We start from the raw sequence: 11,251 nt of genomic DNA, 5'->3' as shown, positions 1-11,251 counted from the left end.
GCGGAATCGAGGAAGCGACACGGAATCGCTGCGGCGAATGTGGTACCAACTTCAGCGTCGAAACTAGATGGATTATCGCGAGATCTGGCAAAAAGCCTCGCGCGAACCAGTCGACGCCCTGCTCGGGAACACTCCCGGTGGATGGTAGTAGTGGACCGGGGTTCCGCAGCGCACGCTGACGTTGTGAAAAGGTCCATGGGAGGGTTCGGCGTGACACCTCGGAGTTGTGTAACGATACCTTATGTGTGTATTTGATGTAGAAGCGCAGAACATACGTGGTGAGTATGACACATGGCGAGCACAAAGTTGCCATTAGTTTGTTTCGGTTGGCATGTTTTTTTTTTAAACAACTCATTCCTTCCAGACTGGTATTGTTTGGTACTGAATGGCAGACATTTCAAAAGTTATATCAACTGACTGATCTCAGTGGGTACAGCGGAAGTTTGAAGTCTAAATATCCTGCGGGTGTTCCGGTGTTGTGGCCCCACTGGTTTCCGGTTCAACACAAACCCATAAAGGTACTTACCAGGTCTTTTATTTTGTGAGTTATCAGGCCTAATATCACTGGTGACTATGGCAAAGTGATGCACTATCATCTTGTGCCTTATTTATTTACTTATTTATTTATTTAAAAAAAAAAAAATTGACTCTTGCTGACGGCAATATTTCTCCTTTGCAGTTGTCATTATGAGAATGAACATCAAATCCACCATTGTTGGGGTCCTGGCAGCAGTGATAATTCTCTTCTACTACGTTGGCCCTTGGGGACAAGATCCTGTTACTTGGTACTACGTCGCCTATCCAGGAAAGTATAATTTCATAATAGAGAATGCAACCAGATGCAAGAGTCCAAGTCCCTTCCTGGTCTTGATGGTTCCTGTTGCCCCACGAGAACGTGCCGCTCGGGATGCCATCCGTCAGACCTGGGGAGGACAGAACCTGGCGCTGGGTCGCCGGGTCGTCACTTTCTTCGTCCTGGGTCTTCCCTCAGGAGGCAACCGAGCAGAGCAGCATGAAGAACTTGTGAAGGAGGACCAGCAGCACCACGACCTGATCCAGAGTGACTTCCTAGACAGCTACCACAACCTCACCATCAAGACCATGATGATGCTGGAGTGGTTTAACAGCAACTGTCTGAACGCTTCATACGTCATGAAGATCGACTCAGACGTCTTCCTGAGTGTCCCGAATTTGGTTAAACTGCTCCTGGACCCCAGGATTGCTCAACAAGACTACATGACAGGTTTGGTTTGGTGGGAAAGCCCAGTCTCGAGGAACATATTCAACAAGTTCTACGTACCCAGGAACGTGATAGAAAAGTCAAAGTTTCCCCCCTATCCTCTGGGAATGGCCTACGTCATGTCCTCGGACTTGCCTGGGAAGATCTTGGGAGTTGCGCCTCTCATAAGAACTTTCTTCATTGAAGATGTCTACCTGGGCATGTGTCTGGAGCGCCTGGGCATCGGACCCACAAACCCTCTTGAAAGCGACACGTTCATCGTTGACCCCCCACGTCCTCCTCTGAGCAGCTGCAGGCTGTCCAAAGTGATTGCTGTGATGACAGACGACATCGGACAGATGGACACTTACTGGCAGATGTCCCAGCAGCGAGATACTAAATGCTAACTTTCATCAGTTGACCATGAATTTGTATGCTTTTTAAATTATTTTGCAACTGTGTGCGTGTTCACAATTACTAGCACATAATGTGTACAAGCCAAAGATATGACATGATTATTTATGTTGTTTGAATAGTGAAGCAATGACAGCAACGTGCTGCAGAGACAAAGTAGAACAAACATCTGGCCGATGTGCAGTTTTTCCCAGTGTCCAGGTTCTGAACCGACTCCTTTTCTTGGCTTCAGGTTCTCCAGCTCTGGAGAAGATCTACTGGGGTGGCACCCTAAAATATACCCCTGCTGCCACCCCAGTTGGCTCTAATGAATTCAAAAGTTGCGGCCAATTGAACGTTTCCGAGAGCGAAGCTCCGATGTCCGGCTTGGTGACTGTTAATTCTCCTCTTAATGACGGAACAGTGACGGCATTGCAGCTATGTAGCTGTATGTCTAATCTACATCTGTTGTATGTTTGAATTGCCTTTTGCTGCTTGCTTTTATTGCTAGCGTGCATTGCAGAGATTGATGGCAGCAGATCTATGCCATGTATGCCGTTGTCTTTTTATAATGTCATTGTTTTTGTAACTGTGTTGAAATGTTGACTATGGTCTCGGGCCCGCGTTGATATTTATTGACAAAGATATCACTGTTAGGGCCGCCTCTACGAATGCACATTTGAGGACAGTCAGAAATGTGAAGGCAGTTTGTTTTTGTTTTTTTTCAAACACATTTTTAACACTGTTAGGCACGCAAAGCCCCTGACCTCAATAAGGTGGCAGTCCCTCAGGGGGAAAGTGAAAAATAAGTCAAATAAAATGTCCTTCATTGTGATTTTAATAAACAACAACCTAACATTCATCTTCACTAGATGGCCCAGTTCTCAAATACATTTCAACCTAAAGGAAAGACTCCTTCTTTTTTTTTATTTTTTTTTTTTTATTATTATTATTATTATTTTTAAACAACTTAATAACTAAAATCTCCTCCTTTCTCTCCACCTCACTATTTTTTCTCTCCACTCTTCAACTCTGCTCTACAGCACCACTCTCCTGTTCTCCATTGCAAAAACTCTCACGAATCCATCCATATCCAAGTTACTTGTTATGGACTTCTGATGGGTCAAGATGACCAAATTTAACTTTGCCTTGTGGCAGACACAGCTCATTTGTCCTCAGTCTGTTATAATAATAATAATAATAATAATAATAATAATAATAATAATAATAATATATTATTATTATTATTATTATTATTATTATTATTATTATTATTATTATTATTAGCAATACAATGAGCAGAATACATATGTCCACTATAAACTTAGGTAGGCATACAAAAGTCATTCAAACGGCTGTAACACCTCTCTCATCTCTGGACAGTGACAGTCTAAGGCTTAGCGAAGGGCCACTTACGTTTCCAGATCTGTTTTAATCAGAAACACCTGTAACAGGTAAATAATGAATACACTTTTTTTAATTAGAAAAAAAAATGCTCAAACATCACTCATTACTGGCTACATGCCACACTATGAAGTAATAAAAAAAATTGTGTTTTTTTTTTGGAGGAGCTTTATTTTGAAATGCAACATCAGAATTTGCTGAAATTGACTGAAGGGCTTCCTTCAGTCAATTTCCAAACAGACACGGAAGAATGGACTGACAACAAAGAATATCAATCTGAAACAAAGTACAGAGAAAATCGATTCTATGTAGGTTCCCCAATGTGCTCAGTGATTACCGTACTACCTGGTATACGCAGAGCAAGCGGAAAGCGAGTGCCTGCTGTCTCCACCGCTTTCTGTCGGTGGGCTTTACCGCGGCAGTAAAGGCCATGTGATGACGTACAGAAAGCAAACCAACGCCCCCCTTTTCCGAGTGGCCAGACTGCAATATGATTGGTTCCAAGCGACGTCAGTCAACATCGGGGGGCGCGTTTGGTTGCATTTCGGTGGTTGTTGACGTTTTACGTCAGAAGTCAAGCCGAGCCAGAGCTAGCTGGTAAGTTCGCCCAACCTTTATGTCGTATTAACTTCAGTCAGGTCCAAATGGCTTCATTTATATAGAGTGGTCGTCTCCGACTAATAAATGTTACGTTCACAACAGAAACGAGTTACTTGAGTGGTCCACGGCACCGTAGCGTGTAGCTTTTCCATCAATAGGAATTGATTGTGTTCGACAGGAAACTCGTGCTATATCGAGCCTAAATGTAGACAACTCGTCAGAAAAAGTCCGTCATTGTTATCCTCCAGTCGTTGGTGCTGCAGGAGGGGGTGAGTGGTAACCCTGGGATGGGAGGTTCAGCTAGTACCGTTAATCCAGTTCACTTGTGAGGGATCGCTCGCTACTTTACCCGGTTTATCGACAACGAATATCGCGTGGACGGTTATCGACGATCATCGGAGCGGGAGATATCAAGAGTTGCCCACCGTCCCTTAAAATACACAATCGTCCCGTATTTGGCAATGACACGGTGCGTCCCGTTTTGAATTAGGAAGTTGGCTGGCAACACCGGAGATGTCACACCTGTTTGCTGCAGGTAGTCTGCTAAATAATTCATCCGCGTTGACACCGAGCCAAACCGAAAGAACTACACGCCAAATGAGCGGTGGGAGGGACTTGTGGTTTCCTTCTTCTTGCATAATTATTTGTAATTATTATTATTGGGTTTTTTTGTTTTTTGTTTTTTTAGAACAAACAATGCAGTTCCTGGGTAGGCTGCTGGACACGGTGTCCTCCGTGTCAACCCTCTTCACCAACCCCTACCGTGTCCGAGATGTGCCGCTCTCGGATGTCGCTGGAGCGGGCAAAGTCAAAGTGAGGGAGGAGGGGCGGATCGCGCTGTACAAGAACGGCCAGAGCCAATCATGGGACTGCATGCTGCTCTACGCCGAGGCTGCTGTGGCACTGAGGTCAGTTCTGACACAAGACACATGACTTTCTAAATTATATTTGTTGTCTTAATTGCAACGCGATGATTGCACTTTTAAAGGGGCAAATAGATGTACATCTATTGTTTGTATGACTTGGAGAGAAGCTTCCAATTGATTTCGCCGAGTCATGGGAGCTGTTTACATATATGTTGGTTGTTGCTGAATACCCATGTGACAATGTGATGTACTGATAAGTCATAAAATGCTACAATTAAGAACTGAATAATTGCTCTCATTTTACATTTCAAGCTTCTTTACCACACACAACTATCCATACTGCAAATTGTGTATTTCACGAATTAAAGCTTTTGCTGCATTCATTTTAGTGATGGCGCAGGAGTAGAAACGACTTTTCAGTGTGTTAATTATTGCTTTCCTTGCTGCTTGATAAATGTATTCTTTCAAAAACCCATTTCATTAACAGTTATGAAACAATCTTCCCAGAGAAAAATAAAATAAAATGATAACATGTTTGATTTAACAGCCTTTTAAACAAATGCTTTATATTCTTTGTATTTTAAGATTATGGTCTGTCGTTTAAGTTCTACGTGTACTATTGAAAAAGTAAGGGCCTGTATTGCTTTAAATCTGGCCACTCTCTGACACAGTGTCCACCAATCAGGTGGAGAGTGTTGAAATGAGCAGTGCACCTGCTAAGTCGAGCTATGTGGCTGTACCAGGCTGTTCCAGGTTGCATCTGAAGCCGAGGCCCTGAGCTGTTTCTCCGAGTACGCCCTCAAGCTTCGACCATTCTATGAAACGCTCCCTTTAAAGGCTGAGACCACCCAGCCAATTGTGGACTGCATCCGCAACCACCCAGACTGGAATTCTGCCCACATTGCCATTGAGACGGGTCTGAGGGAGTGCCTCAAACACAACTATATTCAGAGGTAAGGACACCCCAGCACCCCACGCTGTTTCACAGCAAGTGTATGTTTCCAGTGTTTCCAGTTGAGCAGCAGCAACAGACTGCCAAGTGTGTGTGTGTGTGTGTGTGTGTGTGTGTGTGTGTGTGTGTGTGTGTGTGTGTGTGTGTGTGTGTGTGTGTGTGTGTGTGTGTGTGTGTGTGTGTGTTGTTAGGGCTGTGCGATTAATCGATTTTAAATGGAAATCAGATTCTTTTTAGTCGTAACGGCGTTAAATAGAGGGAAATTGGAAAATTGATTTTCCTCTTTCAAGCTTTCGGGTTGGCGCCTCTTGGGTACCGTAGTCCCCCTCCCCCTGGAGAAGCTGTTACTGGACCTCCAGTGTGCACTGGGGTGGTTTGCGGCCAGGTGTCAATCAGCACCTGCAAGTCCGAGGTCCTGGTTCCTGACCGGAAGGAGGTGGTTCATCCTCTCCGGGGTCGCTCAGAAGATGGACGGATGGCTCCAAAGCATCTACACTGATGACTAACAGCCCCCACTCATTCTGTCTCCAGTCAGATCAATGCTCAGGACCTGTCGGGTCAGACCCCGCTGCACCTGGCGTGTGAGCGCGGAGACTTGACGTGTGTGAAGGAGCTGCTGGAGGAAAGCCAGGCTCGCACTGACATCAAAGACCGCAAAGGAGAAACCGCCGTGCACGTTGCAGCCAAGCTGGATTCCCCAGTCATCACTCAGGTGAGCAGCAGCATCACAAGACCCTCACCATCACCGTCTTGTTGAAACGCAACCCATTCAAGCCACGGTGCTGTCAGTGCCTGGACCGACCTGCTGCTCTCTCTACTCCGCTCCACTTCCTGTCCTTCACACTCCCTCTCTTCCTCCGTCCAGGCAATGTGCACCAGGTTTTGCTCAGGCGTCAATGAGCTGAATGACGCCGGCGAGGCGCCGCTTCACATCGCCTGCCGTCTGGGACGCATGGAATCCGTCAAAGCTCTGCTAGGGGGCGGAGCCAGGTGTGACGTCATCGGCAACGCCGGCTACCCGATTCACTGTGCCATGAAGTACAGTGAGAAGAGGTGAGTGGAGCAAAAGGCGTAGACTTCATTGCAAGTCGTATTTTTGGTAACTCTACCAGGTTCTACATTCTAGACAGCATGGACACGAGAACTGAGAACTGCTAATAGGAACATCTACAGGTACGACCTGAAAAATGAGAATATCAAGTAAAAGTTGTTTTATTTTGGCAATTTAACATCAAAGATGAAAGCAACACATTTTATTGAGCCATTCCACACAAATTGACATCTCAAGCAGTTCCTTGTTGTAACTTTGCTCATTAAGATTTTCAGCTTATTAAAACCACAAAGCCACAAACTCAGAAACTTATTATAAAATTTGAGTTTTTTTTTTTTTTTAAGCTGTAAGACCTGATCAGCAAAATCCAAAGAAATAAAAACTTGAAATATATTGATTTGCATATTATTCCTTTATATAATATGTCACATTCACCTTTTAAGTTGAATTGCAGAAATACAACAACCTTTTCAGGACATTCTATTTTTCTGGGTAGTACCTGTACATTACTTACCTAATAACTTTTAAAGGTCACCTATTGACCTCTTTCTCAGGCCTTTGTGTTTGATTTCTGGCCCCAGCCGCACTGGAAGCTTTGCAGCTGCCTGCATCCCGTGAAAACGCTCCGTTTCCTTGACTCCGCCCCCGGCCTCCCGCCCAGCCCACTCCGCTGTGATCGGTTAGGACACTGATGAGTTGTCACTTCCAGCTTGCTCTTCTACCGTCATAGTGCCGTCGGGAAGGCTTCATCCTTCAGCAGCAGTTCAGCGGCTAATCCAGCTTCGTACTGGCCCATGTTCACCAAACAGTCCCGTATGAAATGCCGCAGACAGACAAAAAGAGAGAGTTTTTTTTCCTCTTTTTTCTCTCCATCCACTTCTTCCAGGTGCCTTCTGCCTCTGTAGGAAAGCTACACAAATCTAACTTTCTCTCACACCCCAAAAAACATTTCCTTGGAGCAGCGCACAGCGATATAACTTCCGAGGCAGATTGGGGGAGGGTGGGGCCAGGCCTAGAGGGCGGGGGCAGGCCGAGAGCATGGCCATGTAGGGAAGTCCGGCACACATTGCCACCACGATGTTATAAAAAAAAAAAAAAAAGACGGTAAAACCCAGCGTGCGGAACCAAGCACAGCGACTTGCAGGGCTGACGTCCAAACGCTTGAACCTCATGATTTGAGGCTTTGGCACTGTTTGACACCAGCATGCAACATTGTAACAGTAGTTAGAGGTCAGAAAAGTCTAATAGGTCTCCTTTAAAGTTCTTTCTGTTTGTCCCACAGCTCTGCTTCGTCTTTTAAAACACGCATGCAGTTTTTGACGTCATTAACGAACTATGTTTTTTTGGTTCTCGTTCGTACTGTTGTGTTAACATATCCATTTTGCGTTCAACTTGTAGTTGTGTCGAGGAAATCCTCCGAGCAGACCGCGGCCAGCTCCACGCTGAGGACTCTGTGTATGGCGGGACGCCTCTGCACTGGGCCAAAACTGCAGAGGTGAACTATTTTTGTTATGCCAGAGTTGTAAACCATGTTCCAATCAAATCAAACTTTATTGATGTGGCACTTTTCCAACAAACAAATGCAAAGCAAAAAAGAAGTTCACAAAAATCAAGCAACCAACCAAAGCACCACCTGTCCCGCTCCAGTCATTTTGGGGAAGCCAGTTTTGTCTGATTGAATGTGCCCGGGGTGGGGGGTGAGGGTGGATGTATTGGGCCATCCTGGGAGACACAGCAACACACACCCGAGACAGCACACTCGAAGGTGCTCCCACAGCTCTGGGAGGAGCCAGGACTAACAGGGACTGCACGCTAGAATTGATGGAAGATTTTATTTATTTATGTATTGTTTAATATACTGAACTTTTTATTCTATTTCTTAGCTGTGACTATGGGTGTGTGTCAGTGAGCAGCTGAATAAGTGAATTTCCCTTTGGGATGAATAAAGTAATTATCTATCTATCTATCTATCTATCTATCTATCTATCTATCTATCTATCTATCAAAAAACAGGGCTCAGTATATAACGTTTTTATGTGAAAGTTTCACGTTTTTACGTGATCATTTTTTTCGTTTTAACGTAAAAGTATTACGTAAAAACGTGAAAGTATCACATTATAACGTGAAAATGATCACGTTATAACGTGAAACTGAGCCCTGTTTTCTTTTTTTTCTAGGGTGGCAGCAATGCGCTTCCGTAATCTATCTATCTATCTATCTATCTATCTATCTATCTATCTATCTATGTTGACGCAAGCAGAAAATATTTGTTCTCGCCTTTGTCTTTTTTAAGGTCATCTGACCTTTGAAACAGTGAAAAAAAAACAACAACCCATAACTGGTGAACCGAAGGGTCCCTGAGGGTTCACAAGGTCAATGAAAGACGGCTCTCTGACTGGCCGTTATGCCGTACGCAAATACCCAAACCAGTCTTCCTCTCCATTGTGCAGATGTGTCGGGTCCTGCTTGAGCACGGCTGCACCGTCAACTACCTCAGCAGAACTGGGGAGAGCCCGCTGCACATTATGACTAAGAAGGGCCGTTTTGAGGCCGCCATGGTTCTGCTCACCCACGGAGCCAATGCCAACCTGAAGGATCAAGGTGGGAACACGGCTCTGCATCTTGCTATGAAGGTGTGTATATTAAGATATTGTTTCCATCATTCCAGTGAGCAGATCGAATGTTTTGTTGCGTGGTGCAAACAATAAAATGCCAATCTTAAAATCTCGGCCAGCGTTGAAAAAGTGTTTTTGTCGTCCAGGTGGAAGGTTAAATATCAGGCCATACCATAATCAATCAATCAATCAATCAATCAATCAATCAATCAACTTTTTATTTTTATTATTATTATTCACCCCAAGGCGTCGATAGTGACCTAACCAATCGGTTGCCTTGAGGGGCATTTGGGCCCCTTGTTTGTAATCTAAAACACCTGTGGTCATATGAAGCAAATAAACCAAACAATCAAGTGAAGGAAAAGTGGATTTTCCATTGGTCGACCCATTTATTAGTCAAATTGATCCTGCAGTCTCACCGTTAGCAACCCCTAGGTCACGAAACCCATAAAAACATGGTTCCTCTTGACCGACACCACGTTGCTCTGTTTCTGTCTAGATATCCGTGCATGTGTTGTGACTTATTGACAAGGGGTTTTGTTTGATAGATGGACCACATACAGCTGATCAAGGCCCTGATTGTGTTTGGAGCTGACGTGGAGATCCACAATGACCTGGGCGAGACGCCTGGACTCATTGCTGCCCGCTCCAGCAAAGGTGAGAGGGAACTGGGTCACCAGAGGGAGGGAGGACCACTGGGGACCCTCAGTGATGCATCACAGGGAGGTTCTTCTGTGGGCAAGTAAAGAACCGAACCAGGAACTCCATTTTGGTCATGAAGTAGTTGTTTTCCCTGAAAATATTTTATTTTATTTTAATGATTTTAGCATCGTACTAAAAAAAAAAAAAAAAAAAGGAAAGGAAGAATCTGAGATTTTGCACTTGAATTTTGAAAAACAAAAGGAGTTGAAATTCTGAAAAGCGCATGCACCTTTTTCAATGTGCAGTTTGAAATCGATGACAACATTGACGACAGAACAGAATCATCCAAGTTTGCTTTGGACGTTCAAGCCTCTTGGGAGGAATTGATTTGAATTGCTCTTTAATGCGCAGTACCATGTACGGTCCACTTGGATGAGTCATCTTGCCATTTTTCACTGAATTCAAAAAGCTTTTTTTTCATGTTGTCTATAATCCTGCCCTCGTTTGTTGCCTCGCTCATAAAGCTTTTAAAAATGACGCTGGCGTCAAACATAGTTTTTTTTTTTTACCACCGTCGCCTGTTTTCTGTCCAATATATGAGTCTTCTATATTAACACAATTTTAAACGTTTTTACCCTTTTAATTGTTCATTTGCGCCGACAACGGTCGCTATTCCCCCTTGCATGCAAAGGCGTCGCGATTCAAAAATAATCTCTGGTCGATGCACAACGTCGTGGTGACATCACAGTTGCTAACAGTGCATTTTTTTGTTCCCCGTCTTAACTTCTTTGTCCTTTGTTGTGCTGTGTGCATGTGCTGCGTGTTGGCTCGCCTGTGTGTCTCTAACCCGAAAGGTCCGAACAGAAAAATACTGCTGGACATGCTTTGTAACGTGGGAGTCCGGCGGTGCCTCCCACCCAGCCAGCAGCCAGGCAGAGGTAACGCCTCCACCTCCGCAGCGCCGTCCGCCTCCACACACATCATCCTAATGGAGGACTTTTATCTTGAAAGTCTCACAATTAAACATTCACTTGTAGTTATTTAGCAGTTGACTATACTTGTGTTTCTTTTTCTTTATTATAAAAGTCGGGCTTTCAGCGTGGATATGTTAATTGAATACAACCCATAACGCGCTATAAATTTTAAATGGCTTTTTAATCGCCGGCCTTTTGTCCCTTGCATGCACCCATAGTCAGGTCCTCAAGCCTTTTTCTCTTTTTTGGAAGCCCAAATGCAACCGCGACGGTGCACACCCCCATCCTGGTGGTGGCAGCACCTACAGAGAGCAGCTCCACCTCTCACTGGTCGGCTCTAGTCTCCGTGTTAGCGGGGTACCCAGGCAGCCCAGTCCGCCCAGTCCGCCCAGTCCGCTGCTGCCAGTGCAGTTTAGGTTGTTCACTTAAAGATGAACGTTTGAATGTGATTAATCGCGGTTAACTACGGAACAGAGATTAATCTCATTTAAAAAAGAAAAGTGACGACAGCCTCGGTGAAAATATTTCTTTCTGT

The 11,251-nt window shown here is 44.6% G+C and overlaps 2 protein-coding genes across 4 annotated transcripts in view; both read left to right on the top strand.

Moving 5' to 3' along the window:
* The first annotated feature begins 91 nt into the window (after positions 1–91).
* Positions 92–2,487, top strand: LOC142879688 (beta-1,3-galactosyltransferase 2-like). Of its 2 annotated transcripts, XM_076013102.1 has the most exons (3): positions 94–278; positions 365–518; positions 680–2,487. In XM_076013102.1, the coding sequence occupies exon 3, from the start codon at positions 688–690 to the stop codon at positions 1,624–1,626; it is 939 nt and encodes a 312-aa protein (XP_075869217.1). In that variant the 5' UTR covers positions 94–278; positions 365–518; positions 680–687; the 3' UTR covers positions 1,627–2,487. The 2 variants fall into 2 exon arrangements, with proteins under 2 accessions (XP_075869209.1, XP_075869217.1); XM_076013094.1 differs by lacking the exon at positions 365–518 and having other exon boundaries at positions 92–278.
* A 1,104-nt stretch (positions 2,488–3,591) lies between these two features.
* Positions 3,592–11,251, top strand: part of pla2g6 (phospholipase A2, group VI (cytosolic, calcium-independent)) — a 16,136-nt gene continuing 8,476 nt past the window's right edge. The window contains exons 1-9 of one of the 2 annotated variants that reach the window (XM_076013074.1): positions 3,592–3,613; positions 4,308–4,524; positions 5,226–5,435; positions 5,966–6,146; positions 6,300–6,487; positions 7,884–7,980; positions 8,936–9,118; positions 9,649–9,757; positions 10,597–10,680. In XM_076013074.1, the coding sequence (XP_075869189.1) occupies positions 4,313–4,524; positions 5,226–5,435; positions 5,966–6,146; positions 6,300–6,487; positions 7,884–7,980; positions 8,936–9,118; positions 9,649–9,757; positions 10,597–10,680 (1,264 nt within the window). In that variant the 5' untranslated portion in view covers positions 3,592–3,613; positions 4,308–4,312. Of the gene's footprint in view, positions 3,614–4,288; positions 4,525–5,225; positions 5,436–5,965; positions 6,147–6,299; positions 6,488–7,883; positions 7,981–8,935; positions 9,119–9,648; positions 9,758–10,596; positions 10,681–11,251 lie in introns of those variants that run through there. The other variant, XM_076013083.1, reaches the window with a different exon arrangement.

Source organism: Nelusetta ayraudi, unplaced genomic scaffold, assembly GCF_046127955.1.
Source record: "Nelusetta ayraudi isolate G7.1 ecotype Tasmania unplaced genomic scaffold, CSIRO-AGI_Nayr_v1 ptg000006l, whole genome shotgun sequence".
NCBI classification, from domain to species: domain Eukaryota; kingdom Metazoa; phylum Chordata; class Actinopteri; order Tetraodontiformes; family Monacanthidae; genus Nelusetta; species Nelusetta ayraudi.
Note: the sequence above shows the minus strand (reverse complement) of the source record. Positions and strands in the feature narration are given on the sequence as shown.